Below are 23,717 nucleotides of genomic sequence, written 5' to 3'. Positions count from 1 at the left end.
GGACAATTCGCTGTTCAAACATTTTTTTAAACCTGATCTACCGTTCCAGAGAAACAACCCCGCAACTAATCTTCCAGGACGAATGTAATGCCGAAGAGCAACTAAACTGAAACGTATAAATTCCATATATACTTAAAAATATCATTGTCTGTAATTTAATATAACAATATTTCTAGGCCTATAACCTTGCACGCAGAGGCAATTTCCCAAGCATTAATACTTAAATGGGTCATATGCACCACATCTGTCATTCTGTCCTGAAGTCTATGAGGCACAACCAAGACTCTGCAAGCCTATTGATTTTTCTAGCATTTGCTTTAATTTACTTAACCATTGAGAAATCCATCAGTACATAAAGGGCAACTGTCCATTACTGCCTCATTTGCAGACATTCTTTCCCCTCTTTTTTTTTTTTCTTTTCTTCTTTTTTTTTTTTTTTTCGGTAAATATTTCCCTTTAAATCGCTGTGTGTTTACAGTGTAAAAACGAATCCGGAAAGTGCTCACACCTGTTTCTGCTCAGTAACTGCTGCACTGAGGTATATGTAATGTGCTTAAAGATAGAATAAATATCTAGACATTATTACATCTGTGTGCAAAGGGTGGTAAATTAGATCCTAATTACATTAACAGGGATTCTGCCTCCCAGCTTAAATTTTACATGAGCACTCTGTAAAAATCCAAAAGCTCTGCTGTGGTTTCTTTATGAGCTGGTGATTACAGCTACTTCCTATGCGGTCACTAAATATTCTGTTTACAAATAAATGAAGAAGCTTTGAGCCAACTTGCCAGGGTAATAATCCCTGTTTTTTATTTTTTTTTTTTCCCCAGCAAACCTTTACCACATAAGCATGGCAACAATCAGAAGCCCCGGCTTCATCTAATTACTCTATCACATAATTTCACAAATTGCCTTTTCACTGGGGAGCCAAGTGCAAAACACGCTCACAGTGGGATTTCAGGCAGCAGCTTTCATTTACTACTCATTTCTTGTTAAATTAAACACAAAAACACCAGTTGTGTGAAAGAAGTCAAAAAGAATGCTTGCAAATGAGCCAGACAAGTGTATCTTATATTTATACCATTTGCACAAAATAGCTCATTGGCAAGCTGGATTTTTAACGGCACCATTAACACCTTTAACCCTTTCAAGGCCTGGCACGAGGCTGGGAACTGGACCATTCTGACCAAACTCAACCCGGCAAAAAGGCGGCACATCAGCCTTATCCTTTTGTTCCTGACTGGGAAGAGAGGCAGCATGCTCTGACTCTGCCTCCACATAAACCCTCTGGCTTACCAGGGGTTAGAGGACCAAATCGAATCTCTGGGTATTCCAACCACCTAATGCAAGGGAGGGAACAGTCCCAGAAATAAAACGAGTGGGATTTGGTAAGCACGATCCCGCTTTCATCCAGGACAGCCCTCCAAGGTGTGGGGTACCAGTAAGACTTGGGGGCAACAGGGACCTGGAGGACCAGACCCCTGCTAATTATCTGAGAGTTAACAAGGCAGGATTGCAAGCTGCCACCAAGGAACACAAATTATTTTGAGAATAATTGCAGCCAGTGTACCATCGCTGGTGGAAGTGAACCAGGGGTTACACGGCTCTAAAATGACATTTTGTACATCAACAACTACAAAACTAAAACACGACCATTAGTAATTAAAGCTGCTCCTTTTGCAGCACCAAAGCCGGTAGGTCAGGTACCATTTTTACATCAGAAACCAGCCTTGATGGCTGCAGATTTGCCAACACTATCTACACAGGGAGGAAAAAAAAAACCAACCAACATTAGCAGCAGCTGTCTGTGTGCCTCGACATTGAAAATCCTATTCATACAGACAGGTGGAGTAATTTAAAAGCCAATGTGGTGCAATTTTGATGCAAGTAATGCCACTGTTTACTAAAATGCCACCATTACTGCTGTTTATGAAAACATTACTAAAATTGCATTTTATTCATAAGAATCCCAAGCTTTGGGTTATTACCAGCTTCAAAATTATCCCGACCCCAACTGCGGCTTATGGCCCTCGGGGGTTTACAACCTGCTGCACTGACAGACCCGTGCTCAGGTTTCAGCAACGCAATCAAGGGTTTATCCTCTTTGCCATTCCCACACGAGCACAGTGCAGTTCCCGGATCAGCACAAAATCCACGGCAAATAAGCAGAGTTCTGCCAGCGGATCTATTAGCTAGCCAGATTGTCTAAGATGGCATTGGCCATTCCAAAAATATCATTAGGAACACCAAAAGCTCTGTCTGACAGGAGTAAGGGTGGCCTTGGAAGAAGAGTTTCACTTTCAAAGCTGACTTTGGAGCAATCCACAGAGCAAGGCGCCCAAGGCAAAGTCCCACCATTTTCTTTCTGAGCTCCACAACAGCTCTTTGAAAACATCTTCCTATCCTGAGCAGCCTCTTGGTTTTACTAATGTGACTCAAGTGACCTCTTTAGTGTCACTAACACGACTACCGTGCTTTTTGGATCACTGGGACAGAAGGACCCATTGTGAGAATAAGATTTTTTTGTGATTATGTTTATTTTAAAAGTACTTCCAAATGTTTAATGCTGCACAGGTTGGATTACAAAGGGCCAACCAGTGGCCAAGAAAAGAATATTCATGCTATATCTAAAATCCAAGAAGTATTTTCTGGGCAGAAGTTTCTGCTTCATAAAGCAAAAGATGAAGTGGTAAGGCTCCTAGACCTTGCCTTATTAAAATGATGGCCCACCACTGAAGTGAAACGAGCACTCCACTAAATACTCCGGGTCTAAATCAGGCAATGATGCAAAAGGCGAGGTAAATTAGATAACTACATATTAACTTAAACCCTTTTCTGCCTACTTACCTTCTCTCTACACATATATTTAGCACTGCTGTGGCTTACAGGGTGAGGAGCTGGAAGTACAATGATGACTCGTCAATAAGATAAGATTGGTTGGACCTGGTGATCTTAAAGGTCTTTTCCAACCTTTAGCAATTCCATGAATACACCGGTTCCATGAATAACGACTCTACGGATATTGAAAATTGGATTTTCAGCTGGGCGTTTTGGGGGACAGGATGGCATTACCCGTGGAAAATTTTAACTTACACCACCACAAGTAAAAGTTTCCCTTCCAAAGGAAATGTTTTCTCTGGGTAGTTTTGATAGGCAGACAGTAAACATAAGCACTTAATATTAGGAATTAGAGCCTCTTGAACAGATGCAACAAGAAAAAGCATGTAAGCTGTAACAGTGCAGATTCTGTGTAGCTGAAGGTAAATGCAGGAAAAGGGAAACAAAACTTTTTTAAAATGGGTAAAAAGCCAAGTCACTTCTCATGCCTGTCCTGGAGCAACAAACAGGCTACAGTCACCACAATATCACTGCTTTGGTTTACCCAGACAAGAGTTAAGTTCATGCAAACAGATGTAGGATAGTGTATGCCAAAGCAAGGGAATGCATCTTACACAACTCGATGTACCACTTCCAAATGTGACCCCATTTGAAAGGCAGCTTATCTTACACCACAGATTAACACATCTCATCAGATATGCGCCCAACTGGTTTGGTGCCTCATATTTTGGCACTTTACCTGATCTGATTAAGTCATTTGCTAGCACACTGGCATGCTGTGAAACTGCTTCAAGAGTTAGATTTCCAACAAAAAATTAACACTGGCGCTTACACACATAAGCATATCTGAGAATCAACATAGGCTCTTTTGTAGCAACTGTGTTAGAGGACAAGCTAAATAAACAACTAATAATGAACAACCAAGCCCATTAATTTATCCTCATTTCCTGCTCACCCACTGCTTGCCAAGATACTGCTGCTGCCTCTAATGCACTTCACATTGCAAAGTATTCGCCAAAATATTTCCACAGAGATACTTCCAGATTTTAAAATTGGTGACCAAACTTCTTCCCCCTCCCCCTCCCCCGGCCCCCCTTCCAAAGGTGATACTTGAATTTTGTACTTCTGCTTTGACTGCAGAAAGGCGGTGCATCATGTAGCACATTGCCCTGCCTTGACTGGAGGAGGCTAATTTCAAAAATGAAGGCTGCACACGCAAAATATCACAGCTGCAAATATAAAAAGAAAGCAGAGGGTGGAGAAGAAAGCAAAGCATCTACTGCTGACTTAAAAAATCTTATTACTGCAAACATTTCTTGCTGGTAAACTCATTTCCGAGAATATTTATGCAAACAAAAGGAGTTCTAGTACAACCACAGCAAGTGTAATTTAGCATCTGAATTAATGTTTATCGTGTTTCAACTTTTCAGTATTCCCTTGCTTCTACTCAGATGTGAAATTCTGCCAGTGTCTAAATACTAATGTGTTTCAGCAGCTTCAAAATAATTCAAATTCTTTAATGTGCTAGTGGCTTCCACATTGGCACAATAGTGCCTCCAAGCTAGAAATTGTGGGAAACTGGGGGAAAAGGCAGGATAGTCCTTTGGGAACAGACTCTTTCTCTCTCTCTCTCTCTCTCTCTCTAAAATCTTGTTGGCTCAGGTTATTGGCTACCTTCTGATTTCAACCAAAATACTTCCCTGGATCGCTGCCATTCCCAAGACCTGTGATGAGATGTCACATACCCTGTAGTTTAAGACATGATGGCTGTCCTCCGTAGAAATGGAGCTAAATCACAGGTGTTAAAAAAAAACAGATGCCGTAACTACACCACACTTCTGAATGTGAGAAGAGCCCAAGTAAATAATCTGTTTTCCTTGAACTGACTGACTAAAGCATCCTCTGTTTTTCCTTTCTGCTCTAAAACCAAAGGTTTGTAGGACAGCTCAGCGCTGACAACTTAAATAATCTACAAGGCAGTGCATGAGACATGCTCTTTCCAAGAAATCCTGAAACTGGAACAACAGCAGCATTGCCAAGGGTATCACCCAAAGCCCAACGGTTTCCTTTTAAAATGGCAACATTTCCCTCATGCTAGAAAATGGAGCAATTCTTGGAAGTCGGACAGCAGGTCAAAGCCACAAATTAGAGGGCAATTAAAGAAAATGCTGGGGGTTTTAACAGCCACTGTCCCCCGTAAAACTCTGAAGGGTTAAGAAGTTAATTCAAACACAGAGTACCTAAATCCTCTTTGTCCTCCTTTCTGGAGCTCTCAGCTCAACTGGGACAGAGCCTCAGGATGATGACCTTCTCCCATAAGAACATTTCCCATTTTTTGCCACTGGAGATGATTGCCACAGCACCTCTCTCAGCAGAAGGGAGCAGAGGACCCTCCTTGTGGGTTCTTTGCACCATCCTGTGTTAGATGCTTTTTTTGGACAGGTTTTCCTGCTGCCAGGAGTAGGGAAAGCCCTGGCTCCCACCTTCCCAGTCAAGGGGATGAGGCAGTGCACGAGTGACTCAAGGGAAGCTAAAAAGCCTGGCCTTTCCCAGGAATTCGGGACAGCTGGCACTGAGAGGTCTCGCAGATGTGGAAGAAAGCTTTTTACAGCTTTGCCTACAATAAAATCAAGTGAAAGGGGAGACTTGCGTACTTGGGATGAAGCGGGAGGACACCCCCAGCCATTCCCAGTCCAATATTTGGAAATCTGAGCCCTGTTACGCAGATGAGCTCCAGGAGCCCTCTGGCATTTTGCAGAGCAAGTCCCAGTTGCTGCAGGATGGAGACTCACTGTAAGCTGCACTTTTTTTGGGGGGAGCAGAGGGGAAGGGGTTTCATTTTGGTTTTTTTAATGCTTCCAAATCTCTCAAGAGGAGAACAAAGAAAACTCGGTTTAGCCAAGTATTCTCCCCTTTCCACATTTTCAGTATTTTAGTTTTGTACCCATCTACCCTTTCACTATATCCCTTCCCAAAACCAGCCAAGCATCCCACATGGGAGTAGGGGCAGGCAGCCAAATTGACCCCATGCTTCTCCCAAAGCAAAATCTGTAACTATGGTGGGATCAGAAAAGACATGAAACCCACCTGTCTTAACTTTAAAGAGTCACTAGTCAGTAAAACATTAATATAAAATGAAAACTTACAGAATTAAAAGGTATAATTTTTCTATCACAATAGCATCCTTGAAGGGATGGGGACTGTTTTTCACAGCTAGATTCAAAATATCTGCTTCCAATAAATTCTTTTACAAATAACAGCTTTACTAAAGAGATTGCATGTTGCTTATTTTAAATTTTCCTGTTTCATATCATGGCATCAAGTAATCAATAGAGGTTAAAAATCCAGATACATAAGAGAAAAAAAACCCCTTTCACTTTAAAGTCAGCATGTTTCAGCCATGTCTTTTACTTTCTGCTCAGTCTCCCCTTTCAGTAAGATTTAACCTCTTCAGGAAATTGTTTTAAAAGCAGTTAAAAATAATGATTAAATTATGGGATTTACATGAAGGAAATCCTCAGCCCATTCATTTTTTTTTTTTTTTTAAATCATGGCAATTTGTTTTTTAAAAGGTGTTTGAAGTCCTTGAATCTACCTCTTGGCACCATTAAAAGAGAGTAGTTTATAATCCCCTAATGTGCTTAAATAAAGCCTTCAATAGTTTAAATTGTTATTAAACATCTTTTGGGATTATAATTTTATGGCTTTTTTTTTTGCCTGATTAGATGATGAACGTGAAGATCATCAAATACTCATCATATAACAAACCAATTACATTGTATAATCCCCAAAATGAGGTTTGAATCCCAACATTTTAAATTAAGCTGGATTTAAAGGATGCAGAATATTCACAACGAGTGAAAAAAAAACAAAAACACTTGAAATGACACCCCACAAACTCCCTTCTCCTAGTTTTGAATGAAAAGGAATTTATACCAATTCCAAATACCAATTTAAACCAATAATACCATTGCTGGGACAAAAGCATAGGAAGCAGAAAGTAACCCTGTTGCCACAATTAAATTTACACAGATTTAACTGTAAGCAAGATTATTTTTTTATTCCCCTCCCCTTCCCCCAAGCTTTTCCCTTATTTCACAATCCCTGCCAAGGGATGTACACTACAGTGAGAAGATATGCTTGAAAAATCTGGGGGCAGAGATAAACCTTGAATGTTAACTGATCAAAAAAATAAAAAAGAATTAAAAAATTATTTTCGAAGTCTAAAAGGCCTGCAAAACATTGCTGGGCTGCAACACACCCTGAAATTGTCCTTAGGATGACTTTCTGAAGCAGAACTGGTTTGCCTCAGTCCCTCCTCCAGCCCCTGCCATGGCATTTGATGCTCATCTGAGGCCACTCCACAAGCCTCTTCTCAATTTTGACTCAACTTTAACAGTTCTTCACCAAATCCTTCTTCTTTCTTTTTTTTTTTTTCTTTTATTACAGATAGTAACAAGCTTCCATCTCAAATTCACAGCAAAATCCTAAAAACCAGATATCGTAAACCTCCAAATCTGCCAGATGGTGTCATAAGCTACCAAAAAAAATTTCGACACAACTACATTTTACCCAACCGACAGCCCCACCTGAGCAGATCTTCCAACCCAGAGGTTTAATCAAAATTAAATCAGAACAGCAAACAGTTAAAAAAAAAAATATCCTCCAAAAGTTCTAAGTGTGAATCTGGTCAGCACTTTTGCAATTGTTTTAGCTGTTATTATTCCAAGAGGGGGGGTGGGGAAAAAAGGCAATTTGGATGAATTTATCCCCTGAAAAGCTTCAGAGCATTACTGCCTGCATCTGCAGAGGACAGAGCTTGCCTACCCTTTGGGCATACGTCAACTCAGTTCTGCACATCAGTCAAAATACTGTGGGGGGCTGGAGCCTGGCACGGAGTGGGAACTCCTGCCCAAACACTTCAGCATCCGGAGAGAAAAAAAAAAAAAAAAAGAATTTCCTCCTAAGTCTGAAACAAGAACGAGGGGACAAACCTTCGGAAATGAAGTCAGCCCACAGAGGAAGGCTTAAAGCTCTTGGAGATGGAGTAACTGCAGAGAGGGAATTAACCCGACCTATCCACTTCTGAAAGACTGTATTTGTCCAATATTTATTTTAGGTCTCTCCAACTGATAATCGTTAGTACGACAGACACAGCAATTACTGTCTATTTTTATTTAATTCCGTACCGCTGATGTGTATTAATATTACGATTGTGAAAAAAAAATATATTGCTTTGGAAAAGGAGGACTCCCAACTATCACCCCTCAATTAGGAAGCATCAATGGCCAAAGGGGTGCTGGATTTTGCATTTAACTGCTGCTCCTTTCTTCTCTGCCGTTCTTCAGAGGGCAAAGTGAAGGCAGGCAAAGTGCTGGGGGCAAAAAGGGAGGTATCAGAACAGAACCACCCCTCTGTGTCTTTCCTCACCTCCCACTTCAGGGAGGACCTTGTGCTCACCCTACAAAAGATCGAATCCACTGATAAATAAATGGGTAAATAAATAAATAAACAAACTGTGTGAGATCTCCTGAGGATGATCTCCCTCCTGCAGCAAGGACATCAGGTGGGGACACCACCAATACCACTGTGCAGTGTTCTAAGAGCAGCCATGAAGTCCAGGTGCCCTCAAAAATTAACAGGAGTTTTAATTCCTTCAGTCTCTCCCGCCGCTACTCCTCAGTTCTGACTGTAGCCATTATTTGGGTTTGTTTTTGTTTGTTTTGCAGCCAGGGCAGCACCCCAAGCAGCCCGTAAACATGCTCTGTTGCTCTAGCACTTGGAAGATCCTACAATGTTCTCCAGACATGTTTTAATTTGAGGAAACTATCCAAGATCCTACCTAGAGTCTGTCTCAAGGTCCTGCCTGGAAAAGGTTGGACTGGATAAACCAATTCCCTTTTACCGAACTGATCAGGTAAGTCTGGATCTGCCATGCTGCCAGGAGAGGAGACAGCTGCCCTGCAAAAACCCTGCATGCTTCAGGTTTTCAAACCTTCATGGCTTCAGCCAGGGCTGGGCTGGCTCTGCACAGGGAATGGTGGGGTTTTAAAGCAGGCTTTAGCTCAGTGTTACAAGGTAGAAAATGCAGCACTGCACAGGTCCTGGGGGGAAAGGTTCTTTTTGTATCTGAGTCTTCCAGAAGCCAAGACCACCTTACAAGCAGATATCCAGATATTGTCTCCTAGGGACTGCTAGGAGCCCTGCAGCAAGCTCAGCAGGCACTCTCCTCTCTTGAGCACTATTACCACACAGGAGAAGAGTGAAAAAAGCCGCTAAAACCCCGCACCTAACCCAGGTGAATCAGTGAAGGGGTCTGTTCAGTCTGTTCTCTGGTCCTGAGACTGAGCATGGCATTAGCTACAGGGTCAGGTCAAGCTCATGCAGTCAAATGCTCGACACAGGGTGGCTCCCACCACAAAGATTTTTTAGAGACACCCTGCAGCCTTCTGCCATATTCCCAGGAAGGCATTTGGAGGGGATGTACCCCGTCCAGGCCAGGAGTTTGCCAGGACTGACCTTTTGTGTTCCTGTGCTCAGATTTGGGCGATGCTCTGTTTACTAGCACAAACGCAGCAACAGGCCACTTCCAGGGGAAAAAAATATTTATACTACTTAATTTGCAATTCCTCGCTGGAAACTACAGGAGCTGACATGCAGCTCAGCGTTCCCTGGTGTGCCTTGTCCTGACTGCAGAGCTTCCCTGATTCCTTGATCCTAAACCAGGTGCATCAGGCTGGTGTGAGCACCCATGGGCTGTTTTGGGGGTGGATGTCCTTAACTTCACATCTACCTGCAGGGAGATGCCAGGTGTCAACTCATCTTGGGTGAGAGCACCTACAAAGGGGGAGCCATCAGCACCAAAGGGACCTCAGCCTTTGGAAGTGATGGTACTGAACACACCAGACAGGAATAAGGACCTGGCAAAGCTGGGGCACGGAGTCTGCCAGAGAGAGAGAGAGAGAGAGATTAACCTGGAGATATCTGAGGCTCTCTCTGGCCTCCAACATGAAGGTTCATTCATAGCAGCCCAGGACCTCACAGGAGAGGATTCCCTGCCTGATCCCCGTGCTGACAAGAGCCATGGCAGGTATCTGGTTTCTTGGCTCAGCGGGGGATGCAGGGGTGATGTGCATGAGCACTTCCTCCCCTTTACGAGCGCACCCTTGGCAGAACTCCCACCAGGGCTGGGCCAAGCTGGCCAGCTTCTAGTTTCATCCTGACCCTAGCTACAGGCAGAGGGGGGAGTCAGCTACTGGGGTTAGAGGAGCCCTTCCTCACTACCACCTGCAAACACCTTTGCCTGACCCTCACCCTCCTGGCACAACCCCTGAGACAAAAATCCTGGGGCTTAAAGCCCAGATCCCCACAGTGGATAAAAACACGGTGACAGATCACCACAGTCTGACGAAGAAGGAGAATGGCATAGGAAACACTTCTCTAAATGCTAATGTTAGAAGGTGTGGTACATATTACAAAGCCTTGAAAGCGGCTCCAGCCTCCAGCTTAACCCCACACACCTGTCCAGAGCTTTGATTTCTAATCCCAGGAATAATAATAAAAAAAAAAAAATAAAAACCCATACAGGTAGATGTGGTGACAGAAATAACTGCACATACCCCCACCACTTCCTAACATTAAATCCAGGGGTAACTTACACTCTGGGAATGAGAACGTCTCAAAGAAAAAAAATTATACTTTGCTATTAAACCAGATACATTCAGACCTTTCATCATGAAGCTTCTGATGATCTCTGACAAACATCTGAATGAGCTCTTTGTTTGCTTTTGGCTTTGTTTTTTTTTTAATCTCCCCAATTGTTTTCTGCAGTTCTCTGGAGCACAGAACCAGGGGCCAAACGCTGCTCTGTGCTCCAAAGCAGCGATTCCCACTGCAAAGCAGGACAGGTCTGCAAGGTTACATTCATACAAGCTTTAAAGTAAAAAAAAAAAAATCACATTTGGCAGCGATGTCCTGTTAACAACTGCGTCTCAAACAAACAAACAAATCTAAACACAACACACACACACACAAAAAAAACCACCCCATACCATAAAAACATACGCTCTATGCTCTTCCCCTGGCATCTAGCAAATGAGGCAACAACAACAACTCTGCTTGGAAAAGTCCCTCTACTGCCTGGCAGCAACATCATATGTATTTTTTTTTTTTTGCTTTCTATGACAACTACAGCTATGACATTATCCATGTTTTATTTTGCATATGTGATCTAGAGTTCACTTACTGTTAGATGCTGGAACAGCCATGCCCTCATGATATTTGTGGCTACTTTGGGAAAGATGCCACGCTTTTTATGTCGCTTTTTGTCCTTATCTGGATCATCATCATCACCTGTGCTGGGGGAAGCTACACTGTTGTCCAAGCCGTCACCTGTAAATATAGTGAATCAAATTTTGACTTATGCTACCTTTATATACTTCAGCCGAAGCCTGGCTTTGGGTATAAACTGCATGAATATTTAAATGAGGTATAAATTCTTTAACACCGTAATTCACCAGGGGTTGAGGGGATGGGGGGGAAGGGGGGGAGAGACACGGGGGAGAGGGAGGGGCTCAGAAATGTGTTGGCCCCATTCTGGTTTTATCTTGAGGGACAGTGTGGCCATCTCTGCCATTGTAACCCAGAATAAAAAGTGCTTCCAAATTATATTAAAAAAAAAATAAAATAAAATTGCAAGCATCCCAACTCGCAAAGGTGGAAATGCTGGCTCTTCTTCACACTAGGTCACTTCCCAAAGGTTCATCCCAATCAGCTACTTTGGCTGAGCTGACAATTAGGAAAGCATCAGTGGCGTTCTGGGATGGGGACCATGACGTGTGTGAAGCTGGGTGTGAAAAGTGGGGTGAATGCAGCTCTCTTGCAACACCATATTCTCTAGGCAAATTCAGAAAAAAAAAAAAAACCCAGACGACTGAGGCATTGCTTATTTCAAGCCCTGTACAGATGTTCAACTTCCCCTGATGCTTTGATGGGAGACGGGCAGCTAAGCCCAGCCAAAAGAAATTCAGGTAAGCAGGCACCAGTTTGACATACACCACCAGGAATTAACACCCTGCTTTGTGCCAGCGTGCCGCGTTTGCAATAGGTGTCTGCTTCTGTGAGATGACCACTGATCCAGAATGAATTTCCTCAACTGCAGAGAAGGCCTCAGACAGTTCCCATCGCATTAACAGCACATCCATGGGAGGATGCCACAGTGCAGCAGCCAGCATGAGTCTGGGCTGATGGGTTAGAGGCCAAGGGAGAACAAAACTTGCAGTGCCTAGCAGTTTGCATGCCATTTTTGTTGCAAACGCTGAAAACGGCTTATAAACAAGCCCACAGAGCAAGAAAGTCTTTGCATGGAATGCATGTGGACTGAAGAACGTATCCTGGCTTCCAAAGACACTGTATTTGTAGCAACACGGAGTTGTGATGTTATTAGGCAAGTGTTTTTTACACCCCCCTGGGCAAGAGTGATGAAGAAAGTAATCTCAAATCAGCTGAATACAAACTATCTCCATTAGGGACAAAAACAAATTTTAAAGAAGGGATGCAGACTGCCATAACTGTGATTTGTTAAACAGCTTTCAGCACCAAAAAAAAAAAAAAAACCCCACAAAAAACCCCCCCCAAAAAAACCCCCCCCAAAAAAAGAAGAAAAAAAAAAGCTGTTATTAGTGTTACATTCTTAGTATGCTACTGACCGTGGCAAATTTCTAATTGTCCTTATGACTTGGCCTGCGTCTTTAACGAAACTGTAACCTTGGGTAGTTACAGACAAACACAAGATTTTTATGAAGAAATTAGATATCCAATGAATTCTTTGAAAGCCCAGTATCTAAAAAAGGGCTTTTATACAGAGAAGCAATTCACCATATAAAATAATAATTCATAAAAGAAACATGAGCAAAGGAAACAACTCAACAGCATTTAAAATTCCACGGGCTAATCTACTTTCTGTCTGCGAGAGGCAAACAAGGAAAAGAAAAGTATTACGCATTCATTGATTAAAAATGAAAAGCTTCTAACCTAATGACACTGCCTTTCACCACCTCCCTGCCATCGTCCACCCACCCTCTCCACCCCAACCCATTTTTTTAAAAAATATACTCATTTCAAACCCCCTTCAGATTAATTTAGCAGGCATTGCCTTATGCCTGACGGGAGGAGGACTCATTGATAATTTATGGAAATATCTACTATAATCCAAGGGAGATGACTTTTTTTCCAGCTTTGTGCATCAATAGATAATCAAGGCCTTCAAGCAGCCTTAGCTTCCCATTACCTCGGGCAAGAGAATTCCTGAAAGCATGCCTCCAGGGCACCTGAATTATATCCTCCATTAGGGGAGGAAAAGCTTTCTGCATTCCACCTATAACACTCCCCAGAACCTTTCCTGTTTATTTCTGCTGTATGAAAGCAGAAGCATTAGGAACAGGATTTTTTAAGTGAAGACTTATGTAGATACAATGGAGAAACCTTTCAAGCGCGAGCCAGATCACCTCCTTCAATCCCGGGCAGTGACCTATCCCAAATAAAAGGTTTCTGTTACATCATTAGCTCAAGCCAAAAACAGCCTTGGCTTAATGCACAGTTTGTTCTTCCTACTGTTTTTAGGCAAATACTGCTACTTTACTCCCATCTGGGAGGGAAATTACACTGCTGGGCTGTAATCTAAGACAAGATTTTCATTGGAAGCAAATGCTTTCAATCCAGTGTAAATACTGGTGTATGTTCAGAAAAGCCTAAAACAATAAACCCTGGCCTCGGCCGACACAAGTCGGAGAAAGTGAAAAGCAGGGAGAGGATAAGAAAGCGCCGGGCTATCCTCGCAGCAAATGCTCCAGCAGACTCCTGCAAATTGTTTAACCTCTTCCACTTTATTTTTTTTTTAAATGGAAAATTGATCCCGTAAAGACTGAAACCACAGAGAGAAGTCTAAATGGTCAATTGTGGATTTTAGTATTTCCATCTACTTTGCAACTTGATACGCTCACCTCCGTGAGGTCTCCAGAGATTCTCCCCCTCTCCCTCCTTTTCTTTTTTTCCCCCCCTGCTCTTTTTCCTCCTTTTAAAGATCTCCAAACAAACTTGAAGCGCTGCTGGCCAGCCACACGGTAGCAGCTACGAACTGCTGTTTGCAAAATGTCGGTGGCAAACTCTGCTCCTGGAGTTGACTTCTCCTGCCGCCAAATGAAGGCGAACTGAAAAGGTGGAAATAATCATAGAAATGATGCTAGTCCATAAACAAGCTTACAGCCTCATTAGTATAGCGGGAGGCTCCGCTGGGTGATTTATGCTTGTTTTGCTGATGCCATGAGGAAATGCCATAGGGCAACTTTAGCCAGCTGCTAATGGTTTCTGACAGCTTCTTAGCAACTAGTGCAAGCAACGCCGTGGCGTTTGCTAGTGACAGAAACCGAAAATGTCATATTATCTGCCCATGTGTCACGAAGTCCGTGTGGCAATTAACTAGTAGGCCAGTGACTGAGGGGCCACGGGCTCTCCAGAATGGCCCATGGCTATTTTGGGGGGTCAAAGCGGGCGCACCGTTTCGCCTTCACGCTGCACATATGCACGGGGCGTGTGCATGATCCCCATCGTGCCGCCTTCCCATCAGTTTTGGTCCATGTGGATCCTTTGTCCGTGGAGAGAAACTCCGTCTCACTTTCTCTTTAGGCACGCCGTGACATTATCAGAGGAGCTGCGAGTAATCTGTCTTGATATGATGGTTGGAAATGGCACTTTAATTGGCAATACCTGATTCCCTGGTTTTGAGTGCTGGATCCGAAGGTGCTAGCTGTTTTTCTGCTCGCTCGCAAATTAGTCTAAAAGGATTTAAGATCACTGAAGCAGACTCGTTGCCTGTCAAATTGCTGGGAGCGCAGCAACTCTGCACAGCAACTAGATGCTATTTAAAAAAAAAAAAAAAAAAAAAAAAAAAAAAAAAGGCAAAAAACACCCAACAAATGTGGAGCCTGTAAGGAGCAGAAGGAGAGCCCGGACTCCGCACTCCCGCTCCCTGGCGAGCAGAACCAGGCGCTATATGTCAAACTGTCAAACCTTTCAGCGTGGCCGTTTGCCCTTTCAAAATAATATTTAAGAATTGTTTTTACACAATTTTTTATAGGCCATGGTCTAGTGAAAGAGGCCAACCAACAAAGAAAGGAATTTGTACTACAATTCGTCCGTGGACGATTTCTTGCCAGACCTGGGCCAGTCCCCGCGGAGCGAGGCAGGTGACCTGTGGCAGCTCCCTGGCTGCTGGGGAGCTCCGATTTCAAACGCCCTCAACTCCAGCATCCCCAGAGCTGCCTATTTAAGCACACCCAGGCATTTAGGCCGTGCTATCTTGTTCCTTTCAAGAAAGGATAAAGCAGCATTTACCGCATTCAGCGCTGCTGAATGGCTCAGACTGGCCATGCCAGCAGGGGCTCCTCTCACTGCCTTCCCCTCTCTCCTGTCATCGCCCCTTTCGAACTTCCCTTCGCCTCCCACTGCCCCAAAAATCAGAGGCAGGAGCAGCAAAGGGCAAGCGACCTTACAGCAGCTCCTCGAGTGGGTAATGCTCTCTTTGTCCCCAATGAAATGTCATAAACCTTTGTTGACAAAATAGGTGCTTCTGGAGAGCAGCTTGGCGCAGGCACTGGCCTTCAGCAGCCAGGGTCGTGGCAGGAGTTCACTGGTGATTCAAAGCTTCCCTCACTGCCACACCGAACCCAAATTAAATGTCATCACCCCGCGACGCTGGACAGTCCGGCAGAGTGGCACAACCGGGCAACTCTCAGCCACTCCAAATTTACTCTCAAACCTTAACCATCAAGGCTGCCCAGATATGACGTAAATATTCCCAATCCCAAGTCACGGAAGTTTCTGAAAGGTTGGGAAAATTCAGATGTCCTAAAAACTCCAGCCTTTTGCTTCACTACAAAATCCATGCCTCTGCACGGAGCTCTTTAGAAGAACGTCCTCAAATGATTTTAAGTGACTGGAAACCTCAGTATCAAAGTTCCAAATACAGCTTTACTAAAAGTACCTTCACCAGATGTAACAGGTTATTTCTCACTCCGCATGGCCCTGTCCTACGATCAAGTCTGCATTTGGAATACAAGTATTCTCTGTATCAAAGAAAACCAGACTATTCTAAAAAGCCTGCTGCTTCTCATTCCTCGGACAAGAGATCTGAGAGAGTTTTTTGGGGTTTACTGTTCAATTTTCTGGGAAGGGGGTAAGAGCAGGGCACAGGCTTTTCTGAGGTACGCCAAACAATATGGTGAACACTTCCAGTTCATACAGTCCAGTTCTAGATAGGCATCTAAATACACTGCTTTAAGGAGTTCACAGGAGAAAATGTGAAAGATGTGCACCTAGATGCCCTAGGAAAGGCCTGGAGCAACTTTTAAGTGGACTGACTAAAAGCTCCTTATGTTCAGCTTATTTGTATGTGTCCAAACGCCTCCTGTTAAAAACAGTTTCTGCCTCCCAGAAGAACATCACAGCTTGCATTTACTTTTGTATTTCATGAGCTAATATAAATTAAATATACACTGTGTTTGGACAAAAACTGTCGACTTCTGTGCTAGATTTATAGTGTGTTCAGTGCTATGAACCGAAACACCTAACACGATGGCCCAAAGTTCATGGTCTTTTCAATAGTGTCTTCTTTATTTTTTTAATTCTATCATAATTTTTTTGCAAGCATTTCAATACCAGTTCCTTAAATTCCTGCTTCTGCTAGCATGAGAAATCCCAAATTGCCTAAGCCAAATGTTTAACTGTTCACTGTCCATCCACAGCTCTGATGGTTCCTTTCTCTTTTAACTATTCCAAGAACCAAAATCTCTTTAGTAACCCTTCCAGATAACTGGAAAGGAAGGTTCATTAGCTTCATGCAACATAATGTACTACAGAGATTTTAAGTGCTTTCCTTAACCTTTCTTCTATATATCAATTTAGAGAAACTACTGTAATTTCCACAGCTTTACCTAACAAAACTCCAGTTTGCTGGATACTCACACACCCACCATAACAACTTTTCGTGGAGCAAAGCCAGGCTTATGTGTGAAATTTTCCTGTAAGGTACAAAATTACGAATTCTCAAAAAAAGCAGATCCACGGATGCAACAAGCTTTTCTGTGAAGCAAGAGAGCTGATTACTGCTCACAGGAAATAGAACAAGGATCACCATTTCAGACCACCAGCTTTGAATGGTCTTGGGCAATCAAAGAATGTGGAAATTTCTTTATACGTATACATTTTTCAATTTCTTTCTGACACAACCAGACACGACTTGGCACAGGAACGTGGCGAGCAAAAGTCACACCCAAATGACTCTGAGGTGACTCAGTGCAGCCATTATTCACATCCACAAGGACTGAAGGACAAGTTCAGCGCTCAGGAAGTATCACTCCCCCTTGGAGCAAGCTGGCTAAGGAGGCAAAGCTGAGCAGCACAGAGGCTGAGTGCTCAGGTGTGCCAGGAGAGAGCTCCAAGGCACTGACACAGTCTGTGGGTATGTGCCCAGCTGCTAAACCTGCTAAACCGAACATATCCACTGAGGAGAAGCAGAAGTTTTGACATTAAAAGGCCGTTAAGTTTAGAATGCTTCCCCAAAACACATTATTTTATAATTTAAACACACATGCATATAATGCATATGTAAGATCAACCCGTTGACAGCTCTTGATCTGCTGATGCCCAAGCAAGGCACACGAGCTGAGAATGGGACTACCAGCAAAAAGGTACTTCGGAAAATACAAAATAAGTAGGGAATTCTATCATTTTGGACCCATGGTTAGTCAGATGTGAGGAAGCACCCACTCCTGGAGCTCCTGAGGTCAATGGCAATCATCTCAGCACACTTGAGTGGCCTACAGAACACCCCAAAAATAATTTACAATGACAGTGCAGCTCTGCTGGTGAATTTGAAAAGTGGTGTTGATGAAGGACCTTTTTTTTTTTTTTTCATATTCCTTAAGGAGAAAGCCTTCTCAAATACACTTAATAAAAAGTTAATGAGGAACAACAAGGTTGAAAATGAGCATTAGCAAAGGAACAAACACCACGTGTCTGGGTGTGCACACATTCTCTTAAGGAGATGCACTACGTGTTTCACGGGAGGATTCAGACCATGACACAAACGGTGGGAAGTTGTCAGTCACAGACAGTATCCATATTTACAAGATACTAAAGGACACAGTTGCAAAAATATCCTACACAAATATTCACAGATAGCAAAACCTGGAAAAGTACTAAATCACACTCTGGCATTTCGCAAACTTCTGAAGTTTTCTCTTGAATCATTGTTCTTCAGAGACAGGAGCACCTTTTTTTTAGGAACTCAACCATCTTTTTCTGACATGAATTCCCTTCAGGCAAGCAACAACTATGCAAAGACTAAAAACAGCATTGACAAATAGTGGGGGAAAACCCACAGATTTTACTCATTTTCATTTCTTTGGCAGCTTTTTATAGATGAAATGAAGGAAACCTCTTCTCCTGCACCAGGTACAGCACTTCTTAATGAGGTCCAGAAAACTACGTCATTATGGGTGAGTTGTGACGTATTTCTGGAGCTCTGCATCGCTGAATGAAAAGCTAAAAAGAAAGCAATTCATTGTACGGGAAGCAAACAACTTCCTGCTGCCAGCAACAGCAGTTTACTTTGAGCAGCTGGAAGCAAACACCCTACAGAAAAGTACCTGGATAAACAGAAAAACATCCTGCTTTAACCAAGAATGGTAAAAAGCTTAAAAAAGTGTGGGGTGGTTTTTTTGGTGGGTTTTTTTTTTTCTTTTCCTTAACCTAAAAGCCACCGTGATGACAACACAGCTTCTCAGGAAAAGCTGTTTTTCAGTCATCCTCTCTTTTGTTCAAACACAGGTCTTTTTTTATGAAACCTATTCTCCCCAACCACATCAGGAGAGCGTGTCCCACCAGTTGCACTCTCCTTAAAAATCAACTACAACACGACTGAGACAGAGGCAAATGCACCACTGGATTTCCACCAGACTCACTTCCCTGCAAAGCAGGAGCACAAGAAGCAGCAGGAGCACAGGACTGCTCCACCTTGGGGGGGGAAATATGCCCAACTGATGCCCCAAATGGCCATGAGGTCAACTTCTGTAAATCTCTATAGCTCCTTAACAGCTGGCTCTATCTTTGTGCTTATCCAGCTTCTAAGACACTTGACTCTTGGAATGAGCGCAAGCAGCTATAAGAGGCTCAAAGCAAAGATCAGAAGCATATTACCTATAAACTAAGGGATGTGTTATCCGGAGAAAGAGTTTATTATGTGGAGCATTTTAGGAGGCTTCCTTCCCTAAACACAGCTAAATTGCCCCGGGCCCTGCCTACAGAGAAGAAGACGCTGTAGATTTCCAGTTTTACAACAGAAAATACGTGCCAGAACCTTGACACTGCCCAAATAATTCAAAATGAGGTTATTCTGTTGAAAAAAGTTTAAAAAGTTGGGCAAGATAAACCAAAATACTTGGGGATTGTTGAGCAAAACAAAAGCATTTTACTTTGGGCCAACTCAAGACCAATCCAGTGCTGGCCCAAGCTGCAGTTTGTGCTGCAGGAACTATAGTTCACATACTGCTTGCCCCAAATCCTCTTTGGCAGAGCTGGATCCCCTATGCCACCAGATAATGAACAGCAGAGGGTTAGTCTAGAGCTGCAGCTCAGGCTAGTCAGGATTCATGACCTACCAAACCCACACGAGATATTTCCCATTGGAAGGCGCCGTGTGGTTTATATCAAGTAAAAAAGTTCTTGTGGATATGCAGTGTATTTTCTTCTACTGCCATCCACTTTGAAGTAGCATCAAAGCCAAAAAAATCTTCCCTGTCTCCAGTCCATCAGTTACGTCAACTGACAATAAAAAACCAAGACACAAATGAAAGAAATGAAAGGAATGAAAGAAAACTAACACAGAACTTCACTTTCCATGCCATGCCTGCATCACACACTCTATCTCCCCACATACCGTGACGTATATTGTCACTTTGCAACTGCAAAAGGCAGCTCTAAAATGCCCCCATCTCATCTACCTTCCCTCTTTTGACAGTAACAACATCCCCACTGCCACTGTTAAAAACCAACCATCACCTCATACAGCCTTAAAAAGATCCAGAAAATCCCTAGCCACTGAACCCTCCTGATTGGGCAGCTAGTGAAAAAAAACACGTGGCTTTAAACTCGTGACTTAAAGCAAGAGGAAGATAATTTTGATTTGTTACGAAGTATTAATCCAAAAACCTTTGGTGAGGCCACCTGGTAATTCCCACTGCATGACCCTGTGTCTCACAGCCGCAGAAAAGAAGAGGGCAGAGAAGAGGGTTGGCTGTGTCCACCCAGAAGAACCACTCCCACAAGCTGTCTCTGAGGTCCACCTGCCTGCTGGGCAGAGAGGGTCACAACAACAGGGACTTGCCAATCTTCCACTGCCTGGGCCTCACGTGAACAAGGCAAGAAGAGTTGGATCCAAAACAATTGTCCTCCTGTTTCCTAAGGAACTGTAAGAAACATTTGATATCGTGAACTGAGTGGACTGCACCACGGATTTTCTCCCCTCATCCTGTCCTAGCACTGTCTGGGATGCTGAGAAGCAGCTGCTTTGCCCTCCCAAATACAAAACCTTATTTAACCATGCAGGTAATGAACTCAGGAAAAGCACCTGAATTATAAAATAAGCATCCCTCTGCCAGACCTTTCAAGGGAAGGGTGTACACAGAATTAATGTTTTTCCCCGCTGCTCCTTGCTATCCAGCATCCTAACTCCACTGCTCTTGTTCCTGCAGCAAAAGGTGGTTCCTCTGGAGTATCTGTGACAACAGTGGGAGGATGGGAAAGGGATGAGAAGCCCAAAGGAGTAAATTTGGCAGAGCCAAGCTCACATAAAATCTTCTTCTACTACTGCTCCTCCCCCAGCACAAAAAGCAAATCTGCTGTGATGAGGTGGCACTCAAGAAAGGCACAGCAGGAAAAAACCAATCCTGAGGCTGGGCTTTAACATGAAGGCATGGTGACTTTGGGTCTGATGGCAAACAGGCACACTGCTGCCACTCACACAGCTCCCGCTTCCCCCTGCTCTGCCCACATTCTGTGGCTCTGCAGGGTGACAGGGATCAAGCAGTGACCACGGCGGTGATCAGGCCACTAACTCTTCTTCTGCTGCAAACTCTTTCCCCCCGAAATATTCCTTGGGTCTGGGGAGGTGAGGTGGCACCGAGGGACGGGTCAGGGTACAACCTCTGCACTTCTGGTGTGAACACAGCCCCCAGGGCAGAGCCTGAAAATCCAGAGGGCTCAGAGAGCCCCTTCAGAGAAATAACAGCGACGGGGAGGTGGTCCTGACCCTGCTCCTTGGCCACTGGCCACCAGGCTCAGGTCCTGAGGTCCCCTGATGGTCCCTTCCTCAGGGGCAAGCAGGCAGCGACAGTCCCTTCAGGAAATTCAGTCCTACTAAGTTAGCACGTCCCCTCAGGCTCCAGCTTAATGTATTCATGACACCGCCGTGTTTTTGGCTTCCTACGACTTTCTGTCACAGCTTCTGGTGTTTTGATGTTTGATTTACAGTGCTGTTACAGTTTAAGGTGTGGGGTTTTTCCAAATTAAAACAAACGACGAATCCAAATGCAAATCATCCAGGAAGAAACAGATGTTAAAGGGTCCAAAGCACACAAGGAAGGTGAAAGAGAAGTCAGATCAAGGCTGGACACTTAAAAACTTTCCCTACAGGTGCATGTTCACCTTATTTTTACCTCTTTCGTCTTCCATCTCTACATATTCCTAGATATCACCTGCCTAGAATTACCTTGAATAGGCAAACTGATAGGAGGAAAGGGACAAGCTTCTGATGCACCCCAGAATTCCATTATTATTTATGTCACTACATCTCATGGCATCAATTCCAGCTGCAAGAGGGATGAAGGATAGGAAGGAGTTAACTCAGCCATTTCCAGCTCTTCTCTTTGACTCCATAAGAGTGTTTAACCAAAGCCCCACAGAAATCTCAAAGCAAAGCCGGGTCATAGCAAAAAAAGCCACTCATATCTTAAGAAAAAAAAAAATTAACAAAATATATACATCCTTCAAAAAGTAAGCCGAAGTTCTTTCTGGTTTCTTTTTCAACACACAGCATTTTTCATTACCAGTAAGAGCAACAGCAGCAGAAACGTGTAGAAAGCAAAAACTGCAAAAGCTCTCAGCAATTTGAAGCACTTTAAACGACATGAATGAGTAACCAAGGAAGCTAAAGGAAACCTCAGGTTCGAGCAGGCTGAAACCACAGGCATCAGCTTCCCCATGGCAGGTACAGACCACAAGGAAGAAGAATCTCCCTTTTCTGACCAAACAACCTCATCCTTGTTGAAAGGGCTGAGGATCTTGAGGGGAAGATCCAGTGATGGAAGAGGACTCTCACCTGCCCAGCTCACCACTCCATGTGTCTCTTCCTGAGGCAGAAGTGCCCACAAAACCACCAGCTTCACCTCTCTCAGCTGGGGCTGACAAGAAGTGTATTTCTGCCACGCACCCCTTCTTTTTCACCTCAGTTTCTCAGCTGATGTGCCAGGACACACCACACACACACACACACTCAGAAGTCAGTGCTGCACTGGGTCAAACACCAGCAACGTCCCCGTGTCCTTCCTGTCCGTGCAGATTATCAGGGAAGGTTTTATAGGCATCGGTTGCCTCATAAAGGGAAAGACAGACTTCTCTAAGCATCCTGTAAATGCCAGGAAAAGAGAAGAATGGAAAGGAAATGAAAGGAACAACCTGGAGAGGAGAACGGAAAAGCAGGAGACCTTGGCTCCAGGGAGAGAGCTGACCACAGTTTTAGCCCTGCCTTCACCTATAGAAGATGTTTGCTTTTATTAATCATGGAAAAAATGTGGTGTGTGAGCTAAGCCTGCCCCTGGGCAGATTTAACTTGGGTGACCTGAACTTACTCTGCAGATCACCATAGGTCTCTCTGACCTTGGCAGGGACACAAGGATCATATTTTCTCGTGGATGAATTACCCTGGAATAATTCTGCCAATGTATTAGGCATAAATAGCCTTTTATTTAGGACTGTGAAAATACGTCCTCTCTTTCTGCCTCTTTCCAAACAAAATCACCTTCCCAAACAAAATCTATTTATTGGAATAAGGAAAACCCCACCCTTCATTAAGGTCTGGGTACACATCTCAAGGGCCAGACAGAAGCTTGGCTGCTCTGTGCTCATGGCAACACGTCTTAAGACGTTGCCTTCAGCAAGATGCATTTTGGAGTTAACCGGTAAGATTTGTTGCTTTTGATTGGAGTGGTCACCCTGCACATTTGCAGACGAATATACAAATACTTTCAGACATGACAGAGGTGGTAAATTTAGGTCAGCAGTGGGAATGCTCAGCTTCAATCACCAAAACAGAAGGCACAATCCTCAGCATACATCTACAAGATGGCGAAGAGCAGCTCTGTGAAAACCAGCCAAGCTGCACTGGAGATAAGCAAAAAAAAAAAATATCCCCCAACATCCACATCTCACTCAGCCTTGCAGAAAATCGACCAGTTTGGAAGGAACAGGTAAACAGTGTGTTCTTGGACAGGAGTCAGCAGAGTTTGGATGATGCAGACCTTTCCGTTCAAGAGCTGCGCTGGTTTTTGTGTCTGGTCACTCGAGGTCACATCCCAGAGCTCTGAGGCTCTGCAGGAGCTTCCTTCCCCATAATGGAGGTGGCTAAAGTGGTGGCTATTAAAATCAGTTGCTATCCTGATGCCACCTGAGTCTTAATTGCTGAAAAAATGGGGACTGCGACCACAGAAAGGGCTTTCTGGCACTGGCTGAGGAAGTATCAGTTTTTGAGGTCAGAACAACATCCCTTA

General features: G+C 43.7%; 1 protein-coding gene across 2 annotated transcripts in view; it reads right to left on the bottom strand.

Annotated features, from left to right (window-relative positions):
• Nucleotides 1-23,717, bottom strand: part of MEIS1 (Meis homeobox 1) — a 108,598-nt gene that overhangs the window by 40,937 nt on the left and 43,944 nt on the right. For both annotated transcript variants that reach the window (XM_066177754.1, XM_066177753.1), the window contains exon 8: nucleotides 11,084-11,229. In XM_066177754.1, the coding sequence (XP_066033851.1) occupies nucleotides 11,084-11,229 (146 nt within the window). The remainder of the gene's footprint in view (nucleotides 1-11,083; nucleotides 11,230-23,717) is intronic.

Source organism: Chamaea fasciata, unplaced genomic scaffold (assembly GCF_029207755.1).
Source record: "Chamaea fasciata isolate MVZ Bird 193981 ecotype frontalis unplaced genomic scaffold, bChaFas1.0.hap1 SCAF_3, whole genome shotgun sequence".
Classification (NCBI taxonomy): Eukaryota; Metazoa; Chordata; class Aves; order Passeriformes; family Sylviidae; genus Chamaea; species Chamaea fasciata.
The sequence above is the reverse complement of the archived record's forward strand: the minus strand, read 5'-3'. Positions and strand labels throughout refer to the sequence as shown.